Raw genomic sequence first — 26,331 nt, 5'->3', positions numbered from 1 at the left:
GTGGCTTGGTCCGCCTGTGAGCCTCTCCCACACAGCTCTCTGAAAGTCTCTCTTCCTGCTTGGCGTAGCTCACAGTAAGTCCTTACAGGTCTTTTTTTCTGGTTCGTGGTCTGTCAGTTCATCCTTCCCTTTGTTGTCTGCTTCTTGAAGGCTGAGATCTAGCTTGCCGAAAAAGCGGGGCTCTCAACAATTTGTGGGTTTTTTCCCCCCCCTAACTGAGTTTTATATAAATAATTAATGTTTTTTAAGTTTTTAATACAAATCTTCTACATTAAATATTAAAGGAACATTAACTTTTGAAAGGAACTTTTGGAGTTCTAGCTTAGGTAGTTGAAGTGATCTCTTTCAAAAAGCCTATTTTCAAAAAGCCTGACAAAAGGTAAAATGGACGTACGTTGTATAAAGCAGGGGTCGGAGGATAAGAAAAAGATGCTAAACATTATTAATGGAAATGTGTTTGGAGCATAAGTTTTTTTTTAGGCAGATGCAATAATTCTTTAGAGCCTTAACAGGAGTTATTTCCTTTGAACTCATCTCTGTATACACCAGGTTGGAATGTAGGTGTTTCTTACAGGTGAAGCCTATTGCTTTATTGAAATACAGGTATTGTCTTGTCCTGAGTGAATGACTTCAGTAAGTTGCAGTAATGGCTCAGCATAAACCGAACTAAAAAGGCATATTGTAATTGCAGTTTTGTTATGGTGGGTGGACAACTGTCATCCTACTAACGTTTTTTTCCTATGGCTGAAAGAGTCTTATGTTCAATATTAATGTACTTGGTGGTTTTTTGCTTGCTTGTGTATCTTTCAGCTAGTTACTCAAAGAAAACAGGAGGTCTGCTTGTCAATTCTTGGATCTGCAGGTTTTTCTTTCCCTGGATTTTTCATAAAAAGCATCCAAAAATAAATCATGCAGCAGTTTGAACACAGATTTTGTCATAGAAATCTTGCCTTATGTAAGGTCTAGGGCAAGTAAGTTAAGGCATGTGATTTCAGGGAATGCAGTAGCTTTTTTTGTTGTCGGGGAGAAAGCTGCAAAGATCACTTCCTTCACACATGTGATTAATGTCAGTAGTATGTATTGTTTCCTTGTTCTTTCTCAATACTCAAGTGTCAGATTGAAAAACAAACAAACTGGAGAAAACGTGGAAAATTAGTGTTATGATTTTACTTTTTCTTGTTTTTCAGGATCAAGCGTGCCAGTTATTTCATGTTGTTCTAAAGCTAGCTATCCCTGCTTTTGTGTTCTCACGGCTGTAGACAGTTTCCATAGGCAGTCAGGAGAAATGAAGGCCTGAGCATGCAGTTTCTTTCTGTGCAAGAGTAAGTTTGCCCAGCTAGAATAAACTGCAGCATTGGAGCCTGAGGAAGGAGTGAAACAGACATGTAATTGTGTCCAAATACTCTTTACAAATAAGGGGATAATATTTGAGGATTTAACTATAGCTTTTTGTTGCAATGACAATTGGTACTGTTTTCCTGGTAGGATGTTGTATTAGGCCATTGTTCTCTCCAGCATGGATTTGTGTAGCGGAACTATAAACTCTGTAAAACTTTATCTAAAGCAATTTAACAGAATATTTTGTAAACACTCTTCCTTTTTTTTAAGGAAGGGACTCAGGTTTGCCTACATGTATCACCGATAATCAGCCTGCAGTGTTTGTTTCGAATGCAAACTAGTGAGAAGTTGAACGCATAGCCAGCAGTTTGGCATAGAATTTTTGAAGGGCTTATGTCTCTGAAAGAATGTGGGGTTTTTTGATTGTGAGCAGATCTAGATTTTTTTCCCTGATAAGTGACTGCTCTGAGTTCAGTTTCTTTTTATCACTGTATGTGGCCGGTTCCGTTTCCTTCTCTACAGGTCCTCCTTTCTTGCTTATTTTTAGCCCCAGTGAAATTCAATCATCTTTGTTTCTGTTCCTGTTTGTATAGCGATATTGTTAGGTAACTTCAAAGATGTCAAAGCAGTTAGAAGAGGTATTGTTGATACAGGCTCCCTCTGCCGGTTAGTTCTGCGGTAGGAATAAAGGTCGGGTGTAGAGTTGTTTATCACTGATTGTGCAGCAGAAATTAAAAGGCAGTTAAATGCAGTGACGCAAAGTCTCGCTAAAAGCAGCTATCTATTAGAGCACCAGGTTTAAACTTATGACTTTTGTACTCTTAAGGCTTTTAATTGCAATTAAATAAAAATCTAGATGTTGATACATAACAGATATTAGAACTGCTGCTGCCATGCTGCATACAGAATCTAAACAATAGCTTGAGAGCTGATATATTGAGGCAGCTATTTGCAAAGAGATTTAAATGGCTTCATTACTTTTGACTCAGTCTGGTACATTTGCTACTACATTGCACTTACAAACTTTCAGTTAAGATTTAGTTGTTGGTAATGTAATGGGGTCCACGATCTACATGATTATCAGGAGAAGTAAACAATAATCTTAGCTTTCTTATTGATGCAGTACGGGAAGGGTGAGTGAAAGACACTGTGTTTTTTGTGCCACTGCTTGCAGTGGCATGAGTGAAGTCTCCTAGATCAGCCTTTCATAGCAGGGATTGTCCAGAAGAAACTCTGTACACACCTTCCGTTCAGACAAATGTTGTGCAAAGATGAAGTTTGAGTGAGATTGATGTAAGAGGTCAATCGCGATGTTGCATTTATTTTCTGTGCACAATGGGGAATAAGTACCACAGCTTTCTATGCACAGTTAGTGCTAAGAAATAGTAGTCTGTGTATAAGCTCCAGAACTTTAAGGTTTGTGTGTTACTTCACACATTTACATATAAACATAAACAAGAATAGCTGCTGTTGCTACAGTAAAAATGTTGTGGTTGAGTGATGATGGATACTCCAGCAAATGGCAGCATTTAAGGACAATAGTTAGTACTTCCAGAGGAGAGAAAGAGGTTGTGTTTGCTGAGAAACAGTACATGTTATGTAAAAGGCAAGAGATGTTTTAAGTTTGGTTGGTTTTGGTTTTAAGTATTTTTGTGAACCTTTATTGTTTTCTAAACCTGGAGAAACTTTAGGATTCAGATGAGTTGTCATTAAAAACCTTTTAGGGAAAACCCTTGAAATAATTTTGTAAGATTGTAGGAACAGTTGAAACTGAAAACGCAGCATTGCTTTAGACAAAGCAGCATTACACCTGTCAAAAAGTGTAGGTTCTTAATCTGTGGAATGAAGTTCATTGCTCATGTCTTCAGTTGGGAGTGTTGTGAGCTTGAAAACTTTTCTTTTGTCTACTTGTATTAGTTTGTCTGACAAGATACGCAATTGAGGTATTTGAGCTTTGAGGTATGTGAAACAGTGTAACTTTCATAGGTTTTGTCAAAGACGAGTGGTTAATTAAGTCAAGTGGTAGTGGAAAAAAAGCCAGGAGGACTGAGGACTAGAAAAGATCAGAAAAGGACAGATAAGTAGCATATCTTAAACTGGTTACTTTTAGAGTGGAATAGGTTTTCAGGGTTCCGTAAAACTTGTTCATTTACTAGGACATTTTCCATCAAAATAATTTTTATCCATGTGTCTTGAATTGACAGGATGTGTTGAGGAAAGAACTTCAGTGAAGAAAATACTTTTCTGAATATGCAGTTTATTACATGTTTTGGTCCCACCATTGTATATTATGTGGGGAAAATTAAATAGGCAAAGTCAGAAGGAAGAATTAGTTAGTCTTCTCAAAAGAACAAGTCATCACTGTCTCCTTTTACTTGATGGATAGTGTCATATGTTAAAAGATTTTCTAAAGTGAGGTAGCAAATCTTAGCAGCTAACTAGCCTGAGTTTATAACTGGACTAGAAATTAAGAAGGCTTAAATACTTTAAAATCTGTTTAGCTGTGTAGAGTGTACTGTGGTACGGGCAATGGTTAGACTTTCAAAAGCTGTTCTACAGATACATTTATTACAAATGTGACATCTGGAAACTTCAGGTGTTGCCAAGACCTGCTTCAAAGGGGAAATGTAGAGTGATGTCAGGCTCTTAGTGAGAGAGGTGCCTGTAGAGCAGAGCTGGGTTTGTTGGAGCAAGGTTACAAAATTGATATGGGAAGAAGTCTTTTTTTGTTTGAGTGGGATTTTTCTTCTAGATGTATTTCCACTGTAACCTCAGCATTTCTCAAGCTTAAAAAAATAATAGTAATAAACCCCATCCTTCTAAAAAACATCTGCACTAAGCAGCCTGTATTTTAGGTTTGGCTGCTTGTCTTGAATAGCCAGTGACTGTTTCCTAGATCATAACCTTTTAACAAACTTGCTTATAGAATAGCAGATGTTCAGATGGACTGAATGCAGTTTACATAAATACCTTGTTAATAAAAGTTCTGTTCTTCCTGTGTCCTACCAGTGACTTGCTATTTGTTCACCTTACTATGTGGAAATACAATTACATATTTCATATAGAATATAATGTTACACTTTCAGCAACGTCACACATGTCTTTCCTTTAAAGGAAATTATTTTTTGCCTTTTGATGGAAGTGCCAAATACACTTTTTAATAATCTTTTATTTTTGTTACAGCAATGTCATCTTACTAATCAAAACATCATGACACACAGCAACATCATGGTGGATGTAGGAAAGTGGCCAATATTTACTTTACTCTCACCTCAAGAAATAGCATCTATTCGGAAAGCATGTGTATTTGGTACATCAGCCAATGAAGCTATATACATAACACACAACGATGAGGTAAGGCTGTTATAAATTGGAACACATACTCTACCGTTAATTGTTTCCAGAGTCCATTAAATACCTGCAAATTAATAGTTTCTCAAATGCGTTGTGTGAAGCTTATATATTTCAAAACATGCTGGATGTAACTTAAAATTATTCATTTAGTCTTGCATAGGAACAATATAGATGGAGTATTAAAAAAATTTACAAATGAAGAAATTTGGGATGGAGTACATGCACTTCTGAAGACAGAATTCAAAAGACGTGGTAGTTTGAAATTAAGTGTAAGCCCTCCAACTGTGAAGATATAGAATGAAGTTATGGCTTGCTAAGTAACAATAGAGCAGATCATTTGTGGATTTTAATGATTTAGAAACTCAATGTGAGCTAGCATTGTGCTGCTGAAAGAAAGCAAACCAGTTGTTCTGGGATATATTAGGGGGAAGGTTTCTTGTGAGACTGGGTAGAGTAGGATTCCCTCCCTAAGTCCTATTAAAGGTGCCAGTAGGATGAGCCTCCCAGTTGTGGCTGATATTTACCAACTCCTTTTAAAAGAAAGTGTCTTCCAATTTCACAGTTTAATACTTTTCATAGTACAGTTCCTGCAAATGAGAAGCCTAGCTTTCAGGCCTGCATGGATCCGAAGTATTCATACTCATCAGTTAATTCCAAAGTGTTTCCATCCTGACTCTTGAGCTTATTAATTTCCATGAGGGAAGTCTCCAGTCCTCAAGAGTCCGTGGCAAGATTCTGACTGGCTTTATGAAGACCCAGATATTACCACATCTGTGCATACCTGAGTATAAATAATTAAAAATGTATTCCTCTGTTTTTCAGGTATTTGTTTTTGGACTGAATTGCAGTAATTGTTTGGGAACTGGAGATAATCAGAGTACAATAGTGCCAAAGAAATTAGAAGCCTTATGTGGAAAGAAGGTTTCCAGTCTCAGTTATGGAAGTGGACCCCATGTTGTAATTTGCACTGAAGGTAGAAAATTAACATGTAGTATAGAAACATAAGTTACATATTGTGAGTTCCAATTGCATTTAACAAGAATGGATTAAAGTATAATTGTATTAACTTGTTAACTGGGTAATGTAAGCTTAGGGGTTCTTGTATTCTGTAATAGATAAAGTAAGTTTCTGTTACATTTCAGTTCTGTTGCAACTGTAGAGTTTTACTGTCATTTATGCTCAGTCTTAACCTATGCACATTCATGTATTTCCATAATTATACTGTGATATATGTATATAAAATAGTTGTACACAAAGTGTGTATTTTTTTTTAAATATAGAGATGATTCTTGTAATAATTTCACTATTTGTTAATGTCCTTTCTCTTTCATGGTGGCATTTTTAATTTCTTAGAATTCTATCTTCTGTGGAATTTTTGGTGGCTATTATGACCAATTTTTTTTGCAGATGGTGAAGTCTATGCTTGGGGACATAATGGTTACAGCCAGCTTGGGAATGGCACAACCAATCAGGGCATTACTCCTATTCAAGTTTGCACAAATCTGTTAATAAAGAAAGTGGTGGAAGTGGCTTGTGGCTCTCATCATTCCATGGCGCTGTCGTTTGACGGGGATGTAAGTTGAAACCTGTTCAAATCTCTTAATCTCCTTCTTGAAGGGAATAGTGCAGGTGACCTTGCAGTCTGAGTTTCTCTCCTGCTCTACAGTGTAGTTACATCATAACCTTTTCTCCTGCAGCCTCAAACTAGGGTATGTTTTCTTCTGAGCAGACTTCAAAACAACTCAGAAAAAAAAAACCCAAGCCCTACTCACAAACTCCAACACAGAAATCCCAACTCAACCCCCAAAAAACAAGGAAATTAAAGTCTCTTTCATTTGTTATATACTCCCCAGGGAAGAGACCAGAAAGGTGTGCCACTTAAGAGGTGAAAGAATCATTTGTAAATTGCAAAATGTAAAATTGTTATTTGTTTGTAATTCTGTTAATTAAGGGGTATATTGAGTTGTTTGTATTTACTAGTTAGTGTGTTTCTTGTGGTCTAGGTGGTTTTCACACTGGTACTGTAAAAGAATGTTGCTCTGCACACCTCTGAATACCTTTGTGTGTAGCTAATGAGAAGCACTTAGTTTATATCCTGAGCTGCTTTATACTATTTGCTTATGTGCCTTAAGGCCATGTGTCATAGGAAATGCATACAATTAGTTTCCAGTTAGTCAGATTTGACCTATGTGTGTGTATATCTGATTTGACTTGCATGTTACTGCATGACAGCCTGGTTTCAGCTCTGCATTAACAAAAGAAGAGTTATTTTAAAACCTTCCTAACAGTGAAAATGGAAACTACAACGTTTCCCATCCTGGTAATCTGAGCAGGTCTGTGTTATGGTTCTGGATGGAGGGACAATGCAATAGTAATACAGAGTAGCAAATTGTTATTTTGAGGGTAGTGTTAAATTAAGTGGTCTTTGTTGCATCTCTGAAAGGAATGGCTGTGCTTAAAATACAGCTTCATGTTGTCATGGTGGACTTGGTTAAATGATACAGTTTGGTGTGCATGCTGGAAGGCAAAGATGTTCATGCATTAGTTAAACTAGTGGTGCCAGCTGATGTGTAGTAGCTGCTTGTGATGGGCCTGCTGTCTCTTGTAATAAATGTAACATACTTGAAATCTCAATGGAGGAGAGGAAATTGCTTTGTATTTACCATAGAGTTGATATTTGCAGCTCGTGTACCATTGTGGGTAGTTAATGTGCTAGAAATCCATCCCTAACGTACCCGTGAAGTAGCTTAGTCTGTTTGTGCTCTGGAATTTTATCTGTACCATAATAGATTATACTGAAAGCAGTGAAAGCTAGAGCTCAAACTAGCTACAGCTGTTAGGGATAATAAAAAATGTTTCTATAAGTTCATTAACAGCAAAAGGAGGATTAGGGAAAATCTCCATCCTTTATTGGATGCAAAGGGAATCTTAGTAACAAAGGATGAGGAAAAGGCTGAGGTGCTCAACACCTACTTTGTCTCAGTCTTTAGCAGTGGAACTAGCTGTTCCATGGATACACAGCCACATGAGCTAGGAGACAGGGAGGAGATGCAGAATGAGGTCATCACAATGAAAGAGGAAGTGGTGAGAGACCTGCTACACCACTTAGATGCATACAAGTCTATGGGACCGGATGGGTTCCATCCTAGGGTGCTGAAAGAGTTGGCAGATGTGGTAACCAAGCCACTTTCCATTATTTACCTGAAGTCCTAGCTATCACCAAGCCACTTTCCATTATTTACCTGAAGTCCTGGCTAACTGGGGAGGTCCCAATGGACTGGGAGGTAGCAAATCTAACACCCATCTATAAGAAACGTAGAAAGGAGGATCCAGGAAAGTATAGACCTGTCAGTCTGACCTTGGTACCAGGGAATGTCATGGAACAGATCATCTTGAGTGTCATTAGAAGACATATTGAGGGCAACAAGGGGATCAGGCCCAGTCAGCATGGGTTTATGAAAGGCAGGTCCTGCCTGACAAACCTGATCTGCTTTTTTAACCTGATGACCTGACTATTGGACAAGGGAAAGGCTGTGGATATTGCCGATCTGGACCTCCAAAAAGCATTTGACACAGTTCCCCATAGAACTCTCATTAAAAACCTGGCTGCTTATAGCCTGGATGATCATACGATCTGTTGGATCAAGCACTGGCTGGATGGATGGACCCAAAGATTGGTTGGTGGTCAATGGAGTTAAATCCAGCCTGTGACCAGTCACAAGAGGTGTTCCTCAAGGCTCATTGTTGGGACTGTTTCTGTTTAATATCTTTATTGATGATCTTGATAAGGACATTGAGTGTATTATCAGTAAGTTTGTAAATGACACCAAGCTAGGCAAGAGTGTTGATCTGCATGAGGATAGGGAAGCTCTACAGAGAGACTTGGATGGATTCGATCTTTGGGCTAATGTTAATGGTCTGAGCTTCAACAAGGCCAAGTGCTGGGTCCTGCACTTGGGCCACAACAACCCCAGGCAGTGCTCCAGGCTTGAGGAAGTATGGCTGGAAAGTGTCTGGCAGAAAAGGACCTAGGGGTTCTAACTGACAAGCGGCTGAATATGAGCCAGCAGTGTGCCCAGGTGGCCAAGAAAGCAAATGGCATCCTGGCTTGTATTAGAAACAATGTGACCAGCAGAAGTAGAGAGGTGATTGTCCTCCTGTCCTCAGCACTGGTGAGGCCACTCCTGGAGTATTGTGTCCAGTTTTGGGCACCTCAATTCAAGAGAGATATGGAGGTGCTGGAGCGAGTACAGAGGAGGGCAATAAAGCTGGTGCAGGGCCTAGAGAGTAAGTCTTCTGAAGAACGCTTGAAGGAGCTGGGAATGTTTAGTTTGAGAAAGAGGAGGCTGAGGGGAGACGTCATCAGTCTATACAACTACCTGAAAGGTCATTGTAGAGGTTGGTGCTGGTCTCTGTCCACAGGTAATTAGTGACAGAACAAGAAGGAATGGCTTCAAGCTGCACCAGGGCAGGTTTAGACTGGACATTAGGAACATTTTTTTCACAGAAGGAGTGGTTAGCCACTGGAGTAGGCTGTCCAGGGAGGTGGTTGAGCCACTGTCCCTGGATGTGTTTAAGGGTCGTTTGGATGTGGTGTTGGTGGATATGGTTTAGGGGAGAACTTTGTAGAGCAGGGATGATGGCTGGACTTGGTGATCCCAAGGGTCTTTTCCAACTTGAATAGTTCTATGATTCTATGAAATGTAATAAATGGAGTTTCTTTTACAGAAATATTTGGTTGTAAATAGCTGGAGTTTCAGAAACTGATCAAAGTTGGAAGTATTTGTAGAAATACTTGGCATAATTGATATGTACAGTTGGTTCAGTGCAATTTTAATACAGTGCAAATTAAAAAAAAAATATCTTAATGGTAGACTTAAAGGACTTACAGACATGCATGCTTCTGTGAGAGAAAAATTATTAGCTCTTTAGCATTTTGATCTACTTTCTGAGATGCTCTTTGTTTTTTCAATTTTATTGAAATGAAGAAATTTTATAGATCTTCATCAAATACTCAGTGGGAATCAAAGATCCAGAAAATACAACTAACAAAAAGCAAAGGACTAATGCTTTCTTTTTTTCGTATTAGACATGGTAAATGGGTTGTGTTGGTGGAAGATTTCTTTGTTCTTGTCTTCAGTGGTTTTGTTTGTTGGGTTTTTTTTGTTGGTGTGGGGGGCTTTTTGTTGGTTTTGGGTGGTTTTTTTTTGTTGGTGGGAAAGGTGTTTGTTTCTCGAGATTTATTTTTGGTTTGGTGTCAGAGGAAACAGGTGGCTTCTGGCACCAAGGGATCTGCAGACTTCTCATTAGGTTCTCTCTCAGTGTGCTTTTACTGGCTGGCACCTCTGTGGTTCAGTATTTCCGAAAGGACAAACTTTTTCACAAAGAATGAACTATCAGAAGTAGTTTATGCCAAGCTATACTGTGTGCACATAATAAAAACTGAAGGAACTGAAAATACAAAACTATAAATATATTTAATGACATATAAGCTTCATGTCTTCTGGACTTCTAGAAGAAACAAACCACCTGTCAGAGGTGATGCTTTATGGTGATGTCATTGTTTGAGTTTTGCTGCTGCGAAACACAGGCTAACAAAACATCTGCTTTCACAGCTCTTGAAAAATATAGAAGTGGTATGATGAGTGTCCAGCAATAACCTGGTTATTCTAGAGTTCTGTGAGTAAAACTGAATAGCTGGAAATTGGGGACTTCAGCTTGTCTGCAAAATAAATTATATTCTGGCTTGCATCAGGAAAATGCAGAGACAATCCACTCACTATTCTCTACATCTTATATTTAATATGGAAATGTTGCTTGTGTTTCCTCCTGTAGCCAGATGTCCTGGTTCTGTAGCAAGAAGCCAAAAAATGTGCACTCTTTATATTTGCTAGATCAATCCTAGTACTGTTTATAATTTCCAGCTGTTGAAAATTAATTTTAAGTATTATAACTCATTAAATAGGATCATTTTCCCAATCTGATGCTGACTGCAGTAAGATTATAATTTATTACTGTCATTACTGTTATTAAGGCTTAAACTGCAGGTGTGTGTTTGTTTTTATGGACAGCTCTACGCTTGGGGCTACAATAACTGTGGTCAGGTTGGATCTGGATCTACAGCAAACCAACCAACTCCTCGCAGAGTTTCAAACTGTTTACAGGGTAAAATGGTGGTTGGCATTGCTTGTGGTCAGACCTCCTCCATGGCTGTAATAAACAATGGTGAGGTAAGCATTGCTGCATTCTTGTGTTCTCTGTTACTCAAACTTACAAAGTTAAATGTCTGAACATGAAGAAACATTGACATGGATTGCTCAAGTTACAGAGTTGTATTGATGTAATAATGTAGAATTATATTGATAACTTCAGTGAGGCTGCTTTAAGGAAAACTGCAGTTAGCTGGAGATGCTGTCTTTACATCAAACATTCCTTCTTGTGGCAAAGAAGTCTGAAATGGCAATAATTTGAACATTTGTATAAACATGTGTCTTTACTTCAATAGATTGTTTAACATATATCTCAATTATATTTTTTGAAAGCATACACAATTAAATAGTTAATCGTACTGCAAGAATACACTGACTAATCCTGGTTCTTAAACGCATTGCTTAATTGCCAGCAACAAAATTAAATCAAGCTTTTGAAAATTGCCCTAGTGTTGTGCAACTCTTCCATTTCACGAAAGTTTATGATGCTATCTTGCTTCTAGGCATAAACTGTAGCCTCAGTTTTACTACATTTCACCAAGCCTGGAGCATAGCATTTCTTCGAGACTGGAGGAACTATGGAAATCCCTGAGACTGAGATTGTACATACTTTTGTCTTAATGTATCTACCATAGAAAAACTAAAGGAAAAAGTAGAGTGAAACTGGAGACTTCAGTTCAAACTAATCCAATAGCTAATCAGCTGATCAGAATAACTTATTTCTTGTTGTCTTCAAAAATAGGGAAAAAAAGCAATAAGGAAGGAAGGTATAAAAGCCAACTAAAATTTTGACACTGTGAAAGAGGTTTTGATTTATAGGAGGTTTATTGCAAAATTCCTAGTATTTGAAAGACAAATCTATTTTAGAAAGCTTCTTTAAAAGGTAAATGTAGGATTGAAAAATTGAATACAGTCAAGTCATTGCAGTATATATTCAGCCTTTTCTATATTGCTTTTAAAATACTGTACAGTTTTTTAATAATAAGTATTTTTCTGACTTATAATTGATCCTAAGTCTTAAATGTTTTGTACTTCTACAGAGGAGTGGCTTAACTTTGTTTTCCTTTTGCAATCAGGTTTATGGCTGGGGTTACAATGGCAATGGACAGCTAGGTCTTGGGAACAACGGCAATCAACTAACACCCTGCAGAGTGGCAGCCTTACATGGTGTGTGTATACTCCAGGTATGTCTGCTTTCATGTTTCTAGCATCTGCTAGAACTGTCTTTGGAATCTTATACCTGCTTCTGGCTTTCACAGTTCAAATACTGAATTTTCTTAGCTTCTATAAATTATATTAGTCTTAGAAAATGCAAGTAAACTGTAAAATACTTGCTTTTGTAACTGTTTTGAATTATTTAAAATTACCTAGTGTAACTACTAGTAAATTATGCTGTGGATACAAGTTGCTGAATGAATGAAATGCAATAGGCAAAGACAAGAAATGAAGGTAAACAAGGTGTTAAGTTAGATTCTACATTAATATTATAATTAGCTCTTCAAAAGTGAGGGGAGAGGGAAGGGAAGTCAAGTCATGGGTGGAGGGCTGATTGTTTAGTGGTTGGGGCTTGGTTTTGTTTTTTAAATCTTTTTTTCAGCTAAGGAATAAAAGTAAAAATCTAACTTAGTGGGTTTTCAGTAAGGTGCTGTGAAGTTTCATGTGGTAACGTGGGTTGAACAGTTGTTAGCTATTGAACTGCAGCTCTCATAGTTTGTATGGTATTCAAAATACCACAATCTGAAGGTATTTCAGAATTGCGGGATGTGATTATGAAGTTCATTGGGTTTTTTTCTGAAGAGTCTGCAGCTGAAAGCAAGTAAAAGCTAGGGAGACCTTGCAAGAGTGCAGCTAGTTGTTTAGGAGTAACCAACAAATGCTAGATGAATGAAGTTGGGACATTCTCAGTACCTACAGTTAACATTTGTGTTAGCTTTAAGTACTGAGAAGTAGCACATTGTACTGCTAAATGAAGAATGCCTGAGATATTTAACATCAGCTAGACTAAGGTAATACGTGTGATAATTGTGTTTCTGTCTCTGTTCAGTAGTAATGCTTATACATTTACTTACAGATTGCCTGTGGCTATGCGCACACACTAGCACTAACAGATGAGGGTTTGCTCTATGCCTGGGGAGCTAACACTTACGGGCAGCTGGGAACTGGCAATAAAAGTAACCAGCTAAGCCCGGTGCAGATCATGATGGAAAAAGAAAGGTAATCTTGCTGAAGCTGTTTCTGGATTGATAAATCTGAGCATGTGTTATGCTGTCCCTAGCCCTGGAAGCACGCATGTGTAAGGCTTGGTGGATTGTTTTTCTATTGCTCATGTTAGAAGTATAGGGAAGGAGAGTAGCCTACTCTTTACTGTGGACTGAGTGCTTTTTGCCATCTGTAATGATTATTGAAAGTAAAAATACTTTGTATTTATTTGATATTGAAAGGTAAGTAATGGCTAGGTGTTAGGCTATTCTAAATATGGTTCCTTTGGTTAAAAATTTGGATCTATGAAACTGATAAGCCAAGCTTTTAAGCTGTACTGAGCGTGACATGAGGAAAACAATTTTCTGAAAGGCTGCCAATAGCCAATTATGAAAACAGAACTCTGATTGCAAGTTTGCTAGAGCTAAGGGCAGATGATACCACTTTTTTCAGTGGTATCAGTTGTTGGTTTGTGGTTTCTTAGTTTCCTAAAGTCATAAAATAAGTACAACCCTTGTCCACCCTCACTCATCACCTGTGTCATCCTCATATTTGGGATGGCTTTTCTGCTGTTCACCTGCAAACTTGGACCTCAGTCCCATTCTTTCAGCCTCTGTGTGTACCTATAGATTAATGTACCTTAGTTCAGAAACCTCTTAGTCTGTAAATCCCTTAACCTGTAAATCTCTTACCTTGTAATATCCTCTTAACTAGGAAAAACTTGTGGTTGTTTTTTCTGCTCCATTTCTGAACTGTCTTTCTGGGAAGTCATCCCTATTTTTTTCTCGTTTCTCTACACTTGATGTGAAATTAAAAGCTGCACAGTATTGAGAATATAGGTCTTAAAAAATGGTTTGGGGGAAAGAAGGAAGGAACCATTACAACAAAAATCACTGAGGCGAGCCTGGCTTGTTTGTGAAGGAGCTGACACTAGTGAAGCAGAATTAAATACACACTCATTAAAAAAGCACTGTAAGAGAAATGCATATATTTGTAAAGATCAACATTGGCGAGCCTGGCTTGTTTGTGAAGGAGCTGACACTAGTGAAGCAGAATTAAATACACACTCATTAAAAAAGCACTGTAAGAGAAATGCATATATTTGTAAACAGATCAACTTTTTTTCTTAGTAATTTATTTCTCGAGTGAACTAAGGGTATCTCTTGCATTTAGAGCTGTATTTGAATTCAAGCATGGGATTGTAATAAAAATGGCATTTTTTCAATGACTGAAGGAGGGTCAAAGTATCATAGAACTTCTGCTTGGAATCTAAAGGAGAGACAAGTCACTTGAATTTACTTGTCTTGCTTGACTTGGCTCCCATGGAAACAGTGCTGTAAGTGGATGAGCTGTCATTTCCCATGAAGCACACTGCTTCTCCTGGATTTTATATAACTCTTTTGTCATTTATATGTAATGCTGGTGACAGTTCCTTAGGAGGCGGCATTTGATTTTGTCTTGAAGAATGTTGTACAGATAGCCTCTAAGGAAATTTTAGTCTTTATTTTGTGTTAGCTTGGAGGAACAGTCATGAAGGTCAGCTTCCTGATTTTTGGTATGTGTATATTATATATGTGCTTAACATGTTATCCTGTATGTGTACTGTAAGTATAGTGTTTGGATACTGTACACGTGTTACAGTACATGTTCTGCCATGCTTCTTAATTACACTGTAGTTACTCTAAAATTAATTTGTTCTGTTAGGTAAAGAAAGGGTGGGAAAAGAAAGCAGTTTAGGCAGATAGCCATGATGGACAAGAAGTTGTCTGTAAAATAATTACTTAATGATGTCTCATGTAGAGAAGCTGAAAGATCTCAATTTAGCATACAGGTTTGTAAGCTGATAATGGTGTGAAACAACCCATTAGTCATTTACCTACCAGAAATCATTGCACATGCTGAAAGCGATTGTAGATGCTTTCTATGTTTAATCTTGAAATAATTTTAGCACTTAACAATGTGGGGTTTTTTTGCTAAAAATGCTAACTCTTCATGGATATTATTTTGTAAAGGAATAAACATTTTTGTATGCATATTCTTAGACTGCTTGGAAAAACATTTTTTTGTTCCAATTGGTCTGTTTCTGGCACAAAAGCATGAAATCCTTTGATGCATTTTTAGCATGGAGAAAAAACAGGAAAGCGTAGTTTTTATTTTGATCTGACGCTGGAACTTCCTCTAGTTATTCCTTATTGTGTGAATAGAAACATGGAAAATGCCCTTATGATCCTTTTTAATGGAAGTGTGATTCTTCTCAGTTCTTGCAATGTTCAGATAGCAGGATAGGAACTCTGAGCAATGGGAGAACAGAATAGAGAAGTGTGCATCAGGAGCTCTGGTATTTTAAAGATCTGTGTGAAGTGAGTGGAAATACTCCGTAGACTTTTGTTTGAAAAACACCCATAGCTCTTCAAGTTAAGTCTGTTTGTTCACCTCTCCTCCAGTGAAGTGCTATTGATGTTCCTTGCTGAATGTCAGTGTTGAGGAAAGGAAACTAACAGCAAGTTAAGAAGTCAGAAATACTGGCAGTAGGTCACATCTCTGTCTACATACACAAAACAGATTAAAGGCAGGGTAGAACAGTTTCTTAATAAAGATTCATTGAAAAATACATAGGACCTTTATCGCAAAATGGGAGAATTTTTAGAATCTCTTAGAAAGATGTTCTGAAAACTGTTCTGCAAAAATCTTAGTAGTATAACATTTCTGCCTAACTGGAAGTTTTGTAAGCTCCATAAGCATTTCTTCTTGAGAATAAGTGTCTGATATGAATTGATTTTAAAGGAGATAAAAACCAAGCTTTGTTTTGCTTCATTCCTTTCTCATAGTTATGGAAGAAAAAGGAATGTCAGCTGATGAGAATCACATAATTAAGGCAATATCTGATTACAGTAAAATCTACAAGCAATCTGAAAATGTCACTGCAGTTTTTAAAATATTGATCCATCTTAAGCATTCATGCAGGACAAAGAAAGAAGTACAGGAATATAGATGCAGTTTGGTTGGCTGTTATTTTGGTGAGGCATTTGGAAAGTCACTTGATTCTTACAAGGTTTCTTCTGTTTGCAGGGTTGTGGAGATTGCAGCCTGCCACTCTGCTCACACCTCAGCTGCCAAGACCCAGAGTGGCCAGGTGTACATGTGGGGCCAGTGCCGTGGGCAGTCAGTGATCCTTCCCCACCTCACTCACTTTGCCTGCACTGATGATGTGTTTGCTTGCTTTGCTACCCCTGCTGTCATGTGGCGTCTTCTGTCAGTAGGTGAGAACAAGCTCCAGTCTGGCAGCCAGTGCTGTGCTCTCTGTGTACGTTTCTAGCAAGTAGTACAGGGTACCCCTTCCATGGTGGGGTGGTTCCTGCCTCAAGGAGAGCCAGCCATTAAAATGAGCTCTTCTAGCCAGGTTTTTTCTTCTGAAAAAAGCAGTCTGTGTTAGCAGCTAAGGATCCAGAGTGGGCTTAACAAGATAATTTGCCAACATGCATCTGGAGGAAAATACTGTTTTACCATTGCACTGTGAATATTGCATATTTCCTACCTTTGTATAGTTTGTATATTGCTACTTGGAAGACTGCTGCTGACACTTGTTACTTTGGTATTTAACACCTTTGATTTATACGTGTGGTCCAGCTTTCCCTCATTAGTGCTTACCGTTCCAGTATAAATATGAAGGATTGAAGCTCTGTCCTATGTTTCATGTTAGGAAAGTAAAGTAACAGAATTCCAACTTTTCATTTTGTGAGATGATTTCTCTCAGCTTGATTTAGTTCAATGTTTCCCCGAAGACCTGCAGACTTGTAAATAGTAGTCCCTGTATTACAAGACCCTAATATAATTGTTTTCTCTGTTTGAATTCTCTTCTTATACTGCCTTGGATTACACTTTGGCATGCAGTCTTTGTAACCAACAGATAAGCCCAAGCCTTTCTTCTCGATTATCTTTGATTCACATGCTGCTCATTCTTATTTGACCCCAAATATGCTTTTAAGTGCTTAGCTTGCACTTCCTTGAAGACATGAAGGTGTTTTCATCTTAGATCTGCTGCTTCAGTTCTGAAGATTGTTCAGGATAGCTAATCCTTTTTTATATTGAGAACAGATCCTAATTTTGTTAGTCCCTGCACAAAATTGCTTTTTGGAGGGATCACATCCTGAGAAACCTTTTTTCAGACTCAGAAGCTATCTTTGCATGTGGCTTGTCCTAACACAGCTTCTCCATCTTAACTTCTCATTTAGCATCTTATCCCATTTATAGAGGTCCAGATAACAGCATCTCGTCTATAGAGGAAAACTGAATAGTTGTACTACAGAGAGAGAAGATTAGCTTGGAGTGATCTGCTTTTGGGTAAATCCAAGTCTTGTTTTATCCCACTTCTGACTTTCTCCATTCTCTAATCCTCTGGGATGTGTTAATCTTGCCCTCTGTAGAAGTCTGGTGGTTGTCCAGGTCTTTTGACTTTTGCTAATGGTGAAGGCTGTTTAAATGACATCTCTCCAGCTTCAGTACCTTTCAAGTTCCTCATTCTTATTAAGTATTCCCAGACTGAGTATAACAAGGTATTTTAATTTTGTTCCTGTATTTTACTTCCTATTAGCCTTTGGGGGTTCTTCCCCTCTTACTCTAATAATTCTACTTGCTGAATATTTGTATCAAAAGCATGAATTTTGGGGGTATTTTAAATCTTCAGTTTCCATATGCATTTTTTTTCCTTCTCCACCTTTTTTTATTCATGTAGGTTTCGGGGGAAAAAAACCTTTTCCCTTTTTATGTTGTGTTTTGTTTTGTTTTCATTAGCAAGAGCTAACTCTGCATAAAGGTTATTGTTCTACTTCCAGTTATGATGGCTCTGCCAAAAAAATGAATCAGTCTCTCAGGATTGGCTGTGGTGAAGTGCAAATCTGCAGCCTTTATTGAGGAATGAACTTAAGGTATTTGGAGTGAAAGTTGATCTACTGCATAGCTTAAGCTAAGCTGATGACCTAGAAAAAAATCACATGAGTAAATGGAGAGGGATTGGAGCATGGTTTAGTTAACGCTGATGAGATGCAGATTCCATGGGTGATCCACATAAGTGAGTATTTTGTGGCACAAGCATGACTTGTCTGTTACAGCAGTTTGTTATAGCAGTATTTCTTTTTAAATACCAACTAATTTAGCTGTCCCTAATATTGAAGAGTAATCTGTGCATTGTAGATGAACAATACCTAGTCCTGTGTGACACAGGAGACAGGCCATATCCCATTATAGTTTAAATCCTGTTATTTTTCTTTTCCATGCTTCACCACTTAGAACCCATGTGTTTTGAAACACACTTACAAGATGCATCAACAGAACTTCAAACAGTGGGTTAAATTAGGTTTTCTAAGACTTTAGAGTTCTTCCTTTACCACAAGCCTTACTTAATTGTGGTTCAACTCTTGTATGATTAGAGAATGGGACCTCTGTGGGACCAGTGCTATAGGCCTTAATATAAAGAACTGTCAAAGAGCTATGATATCTCAGCTTGGTTGTACCAAGAACACAGTATCTACTGTCTCTCTTCTTCAGCAGCACTGCTTTTGGATTTTCTGTTGTCATAACTGGCTAATAAGCTGAGTATATTGGTGTCTGTGATAGTTCGTGTTAGTGAGCCCTGGCAAAGACCTTAACAGACAACCTGCAAGATATATCCAAACTGCCAGCATAAAAAAGTAGTCAAGTGATGACATGTTGTCTTACACTTGATGCTCAGATCACACCATGTCAGTGTGGTTGAAGTACTGTACACTGTGTCTCCCCTTACCGACAGTTTGCAGGTTGCAGAGCTAAGCTGACCCAGCACAAACGCTGGGCTGCCAGGAGGCTGGCAATTTCATGGGTGGTTGCCAGGTGGAGAATGAGAAAGGAAGTTCTCCAGGTACTTTACTCGGTGCTATGCTACCTCTGTGTGATGAACTGGAACAGGAACTTCTGAGCACTGTTACCAGTAGTTGCTGTGGAGCAGTCTTTGCCAACAGGAATTGGTATTGGATTCATTCATTCTTCCTATTTCACCACTTAAGCCAATGCAGCCCTGATAACTGACCTGTTTTCCTTGACATGCTCTTGTTGAGCTGCTATCTGTAGTTAGTGATGTGTGTGTTATGTTTAAAATGCTTAACATGTTTGGTTTGTTTGTTTTACACTTGTTTCTGTAGAGCATGAGGACTTTTTAACTGTAGCAGAATCTCTGAAGAAAGAGTTTGACAGCCCAGAAACCTCGGACCTGAAATTTCGTGTGGATGGAAAATACATCCATGTCCACAAAGCTGTTTTGAAAATCAGGTAGTGGTCACGTTTCACAGCTCTTTGTTTATATAGAATAAACTCTTACTATTGCATCTAAGGGGGGAGGAGAGTAATGTAAGGGGTAGAAAGAGACCCCTAAACCTGAAAGTTACAGCATCTGTGTATTCATAATCACTTTAAATGAAGTGATTATAAAAAGAGTTGCATCAAAGCTCTCCTTGAAGTGGTCCATCTTCAACTCTGTCTTAAAATGGTCCATATTCAGTTTTCCTTAAGCCTATTTGTTGTTTCCAGAATAAAAAATTCTGTGAAGTTGGGCTGATTTGCAGTGTATACTCTGACATTTCTGTAGCATAGATCAAATAAGTTTTACCTTGATGCACAAGGGTAACAATGGTCACACTATTAGGAACCAAAATGTGGACCACTGGCTGTGATGGGGTATGGTAAAATACTGTAAATATTGCAGAGTGTACCAAATACGTGTTTTAGGGGGACCATAATGTAACATTCCTGTGTTTGTATAATAGTGTTGCAGATGATGTCTTTGTCTCTTAGGTGTGAACACTTCAGAACCATGTTCCAGTCCTACTGGAATGAGGATATGAAGGAAGTGATAGAAATAGACCAGTTTTCTTATCCTGTGTATCGTGCCTTTCTTGAGTACTTGTACACAGACAGTGTTGACCTTCCTCCTGAAGATGCAATAGGTATTGCTTATAGTCCAATTGTCTTACAAAGCAGCATCCACTAAGACAGGGGATGCAGAATCAATTCTAGTCTAGCCTACAAAGCATTTCACTGGTGATTAATTAAGCTGTCTTTAAAATACTGTTGTAGCAAACTTACTGCAGCAAAAGTGATGCGTGCTTAGAAATAAACTGAGCAGTTTTTTCAAGGTTGGAAGAGAAACTATTTATCTGCATTAAAATACTTGGATATTTGACTAAATTGAGTCAGTTATTGTTTAGGATAATATGAAAGAATCTCAGTAGATCTAACAGGGGAAACTTGAACAGCAGAGCAAAGAGCAAGCTGTAATTCAAGCACAGGTTTTAATAATGGTAGGGCTTTGCTTGTGTTGTGGTGCCTGTTTTGTGACAGTTCCACTCTCGAAAGCAGTTAGCTATGTAAATCAGGGGAACAGCTTGCATATTTACAAAGTTTAATAGGATTGTGGCATGAGGTAATAAAAGGCCTTTCTTCCTGTGTAATGGTGAAATACATTTTTCTGAATAGTGACCTACTTGCAGAAAGCATGTTGTAGGCATAGAGAACATTGCATACAGAGTAGACATGCAGCCTGTACCCCAGGAGCATGAGCTGTTGTTGAAAGAGCAGAGATGGTTACAACTGGCTAACATGGTGTTGTTATAATTGCAGGGCTTTTGGATTTGGCTACTTCGTACTGTGAAAACAGACTGAAAAAACTATGTCAACACATTATCAAGAGAGGAATTACTGTGGAAAATGCATTTTCATTGCTCTCTGCTGCTGTCAGATATGATGCAGAGGTAAACTTCTAAACTTCAGTCTCTTAAATAGGTGGTTGCTTTCTGACCTAACTATGGAGAAAAGCAGCCAGTTATCTTTTCATATAAACTCTCACTATCATGTAATGCTGTTTGCCAGTTTCAGAATTTGAGAATGTTGGACTTACCAAAGCTGTATTTTTGCTGAGAGATGTATTTTTTCCCCCCATAAACCAGTACTGGGAAGGCAAACTGCTATACAGATATCTGCAGCATATAGGACTTAAGTCCTAGGCTGAGAATCAGTATCTGTAAATGCTTGTATTGCTTAATTTCATGGTAAAATGTTATGAAGCTGTGTCAAGCTTCATGAGTTACTATTTTGGGGGTGGGGAACAACAAAATATTTCTGAGGATGAAAACACACTAACTCGGAAACAAGGAAAGGGTTTAAATGTAAAGTAGAACCCATAACATTATGAAAAGCAATCTTGTAAACTTCAAATTACTTACTTGTGAGGTTGTATGGTGTGTGTGATGATGGTGGTAGGTTTAGGGAGTGAGTGCAGTTGGGTTTTGTTGGTTGGTGGGGTGCTTTTTTGTTTGTTTTGTTTAGGTACACTCAGTCTCCACAGTAGACTAATGAGATGGCAGGATAGTAACTGCTTTATGAACTTAGTAAACTTTGAAGACAGAAAGCAGTGTGTGAAAAGAGGGGAAGGGTAGAAAAATTTCCCTCCTGCATGCTGTCTGACTTCACTACTAGATGACTAACATACGGCTTCATGAACTAATCAGGATGTATTCCTGGGCTTGCTTTGGCTGTGTTCAGCATAGTATCTGTGCATCACATTTACAACTTCGTGGTTGGTTCATTTTTCACTTGCTACTTATGCTTATAAAACAGTTCTGGTACTCAGTAAATCAGCTCATTGCTTTTTCTTGTGCTTAATGTCCAGCAGTTGGCATGCAGTTACCCTAATTTATTACAGAACCTTGTAGTGTTGCTTGTTTGATACATCTTGCTCAAAGGGCTGTGTTAGTGTCTGAACTGTGGCTTCAGCTCTACTGTGAATAACGATCTCTTTGGTGGGAGTTAATGGAAAATAGGAAGTTTTCTATATTTTAGCCTTAAAAGATTTTTTTCAAGATGGGTCTTCAGTATGTGATTGATTATGCTTGTAAAGGATAGAAGAAATCCGTTTACTGTGCCTTGGCTGTACCTCACTAGCTAAATGAAGTTAGAAGTGAAGTGACAACAGTGGGCTTAAGTGTTACATCAAGGAGGGAGTGGGTTACACACAGGGACAGGGTTTTAGTAAAAAGTGGCTTTCACATGCAGCAATGGTAGATGGGGGCTTGAAATGGCTTGAGTGATATAGTTCCTTCAGGGGACTATGTATCTGCAAGACAACAGTTAAAAGAAGCTGCTTTGCTAGTATAAAATACCTTCATGACATGAAACTCCCTTATACTTTATTGTGATGATTGCCTTGAATTGAAGTGGCTAGAGTTAGGTCAGGTCAGGCTTCTAACTGTAGCTTTAAAAATAATTATTGGATGTACCTTGTGCCTTTATTCACTAAAGTCTATAATAACTACAGTTTGCTGGGAGTGCATCCATCTGCAAATGAAATCCAGCCTTTTTTTATACAGAACTTTGAATTTTCCAAAGTTACTTACTAATACTACAGTATTTCTGTTTATTGTATGCTTCTGTTGCATTGACTTGGAATATGATTTTTTTTAATAAAGCAGTGCAAAATACTGTAATGTGTATGATGTAATTTTGTTTAAAGTGCCAATTCATTTTATTATTTAAGAAAAAAAAAAAAAAGAAACAAACCCTGTGTTCAGTTCTATTAAGCCTGTCTTTTTTTGTTGCCACAAAGATGCCACACAAGTCAAGATCTGCAGCTTCAGAATGTCTGGGGTTTTATTTATTGTTGTGTCAAGGACTCTCCCTGGCAGCAGTTGCTCTAGCTTTCAGTATTGCCCTTAATTGAAAACGTGAATATTAATCAGTCTTTCACACCTCATGTAGCTTAAAGAACTCTGCAATAATTGTGCCTTACCCAGCACCCAGTCTGCTGAGTAGCTAAGGAAGGGTGTGTTCTCACCTATAAAGTACTGGTTCTACCAACTTCTAATACAGAAATTAGAACAGGGTGGGGAGCTGCTGGTTTGTGATGGCTGCAGCATCCTCCCTATTGCAGCTTAGATTTGCACCACAAAGAATAGATTTCCTTCTCAGGAGTTGGAAACAAATAATCTGAGTGAGAATTGTTCTGTGATCAACCTTGTATTGACAACGACTGTCTCTTGGTTTTTTAGACACCCTTTCTCACTCACATGATGGTTGGTTGGTGAGGCTTTCCTAATCCTTAATTGGAAAGTGCTTCAAAGTAGACTCAAATATCCAGAGTCCGCTTTCTGCAAGAATTGCTGTGCTGTGTGGTGCCACAGTCCTGCCTCTGAATCGTTTTTGGGACATCTGTGAAGTACTTTGTAACATGAGTCTGTTTCTAATGCACAAAAAAGACTTCTCCCTAAGCTGTGCTGTCAGTGTCCCGTTGGTACATGCTGGCACTGAGCCTGCTGGCATGTGACTTCTAGGCTTCAGTGACACCCTTCACTAAGCAGGAAGTTAAGCAACCCTAAGTGTAGATATGAGTTTATATTATGGAACAAAAGAGCTGTAGTTTTAAAATCCACAGTCTTGGTGATACATCATTACCCCAAGATCTCTGTTCGTATTGGTTTTTAGTAGCTGTCACTGAATGCAGATGATGAAAATTCCAAGTGGGAAAACTTTAAAAATATATATTGCTCAGAAAAGCTGATTTTTGTGGCTGCAGCTGTATGCTGAGAACCAAATTATAGCTACTTCTCCCTTTGTAACCATATAATAGGAGTAGGATTACTGCTTTCTGTTGCATTTGCATAGTGACTATATGGGGGAGAACACTGAGAACCACTGGGTGAATGTGTTTGTCTAATTCTCTGCAAAGATAAAGCATATAAAGGCATTTGTGCCTGAATGTAATTTTCTGGGATGGAAGCAAAAATAATAAGATATTTTTCCTTTTTTTTTTTTCCTCCCCTTTTTCCCTTTTTTTTTTGTTTTGTTTAGGACTTAGAGGAATTCTGCTTTAAGTTTTGTGTCAATCATTTGACAGAAGTGACACAAACTGCAGCATTTTGGCAAATGGACGGTCGCCTGCTAAAGGAATTCATTGCTAAAGCCAGTAAATGTGGAGCCTTTAAGAACTGAAATGAGGTTGTAAGTTACAGGTGTTTGTAGGGATTTCTTTGCAGTTCCAGCAGGATGTCATAACTGTACAGGTAAAGGCGAGTGTTAGCTGGTCTCTTGTGCCAGAATATGTGAAAGGACACAGTGAAATATTTGCTGCGCTCAAGAGCGAACTGTTTTAAAAATGTCAAGTATTCACTTGCAGTTACCGAACCGGGATGGTGGAACCAGCTGAAGATCTTGGAGAGAGGAGGAAACGCTGCAGTTTCCTGCAGAGGATACCAGCAGGGTTAAAGACTTGCCTTTCTAGCCTAGGAAATCTCAACGCTAGCGCCACCTGTCGGTATTTTCAATTTACTTTTTGGGGTTGGAGAAGAGTCTGACCTGAGCCACTGAATTATGTCATTGAAATCATTAACTTTCTGGGATTATAGAGAAGCAAATGGCAGGGCTAGATCTCTTACTGCATTTGCATGATTGCGAATGAATTTGTCATTTGCTGTGTGTAATTAACCAAATGTATCAGGTGCTTAGAAAATTGTGCACAAATAAATACATCCTCAAAGCCTATGCAAGTGACCTTGAAGAAAGAGGTAACTAGCAAATCTAATTGGAAGTACATCTCTATATTTGGGCATACCTTAATATAAGTTGTAATGTGTACTTTGTGGAATCTGTTCAAGCAATATTTGTAACGGTTAATGGAGAAAATTCCCTTTGGTCAGCTCATTACATTGGTTTCCTTGGGAGGGAAACACTGTTCTGAAAGTGGGGGTTTTGCATTTAAGTGTTGTATAAAAAAACTACATGTAATAAAATTAACTTTTTTGTACCTCTTCACTAGATTAACTTCTTTGAAGAATATTGCAAGATTTTGTGTTACCTACAGTGTTCAAGTTGTTTTATTAAAAAAAAACACAACACAAACCAAAATAACAAACCACCCTAGATTATGTGTTACTGAATCTTACTGATTTCACTGTGTTTAACACCTACCAGTGATCTCAGTTTGAGAGACCAGCAAGTTTTCAGGGACACAGTAATATAGAGCCCAGTGGTTGCAATTGATGGATCAGCCCATGTGACTATAGCCTTGCATCAGGTACCTGTGGACATGCACACCTGCTGCTTTTACTGTGTGCTTTTAAGGTCTTATATCCCCACCAAATCCAGAGTAGAGCAGAGAACCTGGAGCTTCAGCTTTCAAGTTTAGGTTAACCACAGGTCTAATATTGGGGTTATGACTGATAAATTTTGCAAAGCCTGGATTTTTGTATTGCTGATTGAGGGAGGGAGCTGCTGGAGTGTGACAGTGGAAGTTCAGTCTAGGATAGTCCCAAAAAATGCTTCCAGATGTGTTAGAAGTGTTTCTAATCAACAGCTTGTTCTGGATTGCAAACTTCAGACTGAAGGTCTCCTTTGCAGGTTGGAAGACTTGTCATCTAAGCTGCCCTGAAGCTTGTCAATCATTCAGATTGCTTCTATAGGGAAAACAGCTCACATGAGCTTTTATGTCTTTCCTGTGACAGTTGATTTGCATCTTTCTTTGTTCCCTATAGGCAGATAAATTCCCTATATAACTGATAAATCTATTCTCCTTGTTAATACATGTGTTTTAGCTGGGCATCTTCCAGGTGGAATAGCTGAGTCAGGCACTAGACTGGTTGTGTTTCCAGTCCTGGCCAGCCAGCAGGCCTGAACTGTAAAAGCAAGTAAAAACACTACTATTTTGTTCAATTGGGCACAGGTAATAGTTCTACCCCAAGAGCTTATGTTTTGGAAATGATCCTGTGTTTACTGATCCCCACCGTCATCCAGAAGCAGCTTAAAACACATTTTTACTGTTCATGGAGAGTACAGCTGTTCTACCAAGATGGTGCTGCAGCCTGGCAGAACAAAAGGAGTCTGAGCTGTCAAGAGGACAGTGCATCACTCTGGTCCTTCTCTGCTGCTGAGGGCAAGGTGTGGTTAAACCAGGGTGGGACAGGACACCCCTCCTCAGCCATCTCCTGGGCAACAGCACAGCATACATAGCTTTCTGAAAAACTTTATTTGGGTAACCTTTTATAGCTAAGCAATGCTTTTCTGTATTCAAACATATTTTTTTTTTTAAGATGAAACACTTGGAAATTGTATCCTTTCTTAATGGGGAAAGGAAGGTGTGAAGGACCAGGTATTTCCTTACACGAACATGAAATGTCCTTTGAGTCAGCCGACAAAACTGACTTAAAACGGTGTCTCC

General features: G+C 38.4%; 1 protein-coding gene across 1 annotated transcript; it reads left to right on the top strand.

Moving 5' to 3' along the window:
- The first annotated feature begins 4,548 nt into the window (after positions 1-4,548).
- RCBTB1 (regulator of chromosome condensation (RCC1) and BTB (POZ) domain containing protein 1) lies at positions 4,549-24,110 on the top strand. Its single transcript, XM_009999073.1, has 11 exons — positions 4,549-4,692; positions 5,515-5,665; positions 6,100-6,266; positions 10,764-10,922; positions 11,978-12,085; positions 12,973-13,115; positions 16,170-16,360; positions 19,274-19,400; positions 19,923-20,074; positions 20,748-20,878; positions 23,970-24,110. Exons 1-11 carry the CDS (start codon positions 4,549-4,551, stop codon positions 24,108-24,110), a joined length of 1,614 nt encoding a protein of 537 aa, XP_009997375.1.
- The last annotated feature ends 2,221 nt before the right edge of the window (positions 24,111-26,331 follow it).

Source organism: Chaetura pelagica, unplaced genomic scaffold (assembly GCF_000747805.2).
Source record: "Chaetura pelagica isolate M959 unplaced genomic scaffold, ChaPel_1.0 scaffold226, whole genome shotgun sequence".
NCBI lineage: Eukaryota > Metazoa > Chordata > Aves > Apodiformes > Apodidae > Chaetura > Chaetura pelagica.
Note: the sequence above shows the minus strand (reverse complement) of the source record. Positions and strands in the feature narration are given on the sequence as shown.

Coding starts and splice junctions, on each gene's coding strand:
- RCBTB1 (XM_009999073.1), top strand. CDS start 4,549: ATGACACACAGCAACATCATGGTGGATGTAGGAAAGTGGCCAATATTT. Junction 4,693..5,514: donor ACATAACACACAACGATGAG/GTAAGGCTGTTA, acceptor TCTGTTTTTCAG/GTATTTGTTTTTGGACTGAA. Junction 20,075..20,747: donor TCCTCCTGAAGATGCAATAG/GTATTGCTTATA, acceptor TTATAATTGCAG/GGCTTTTGGATTTGGCTACT.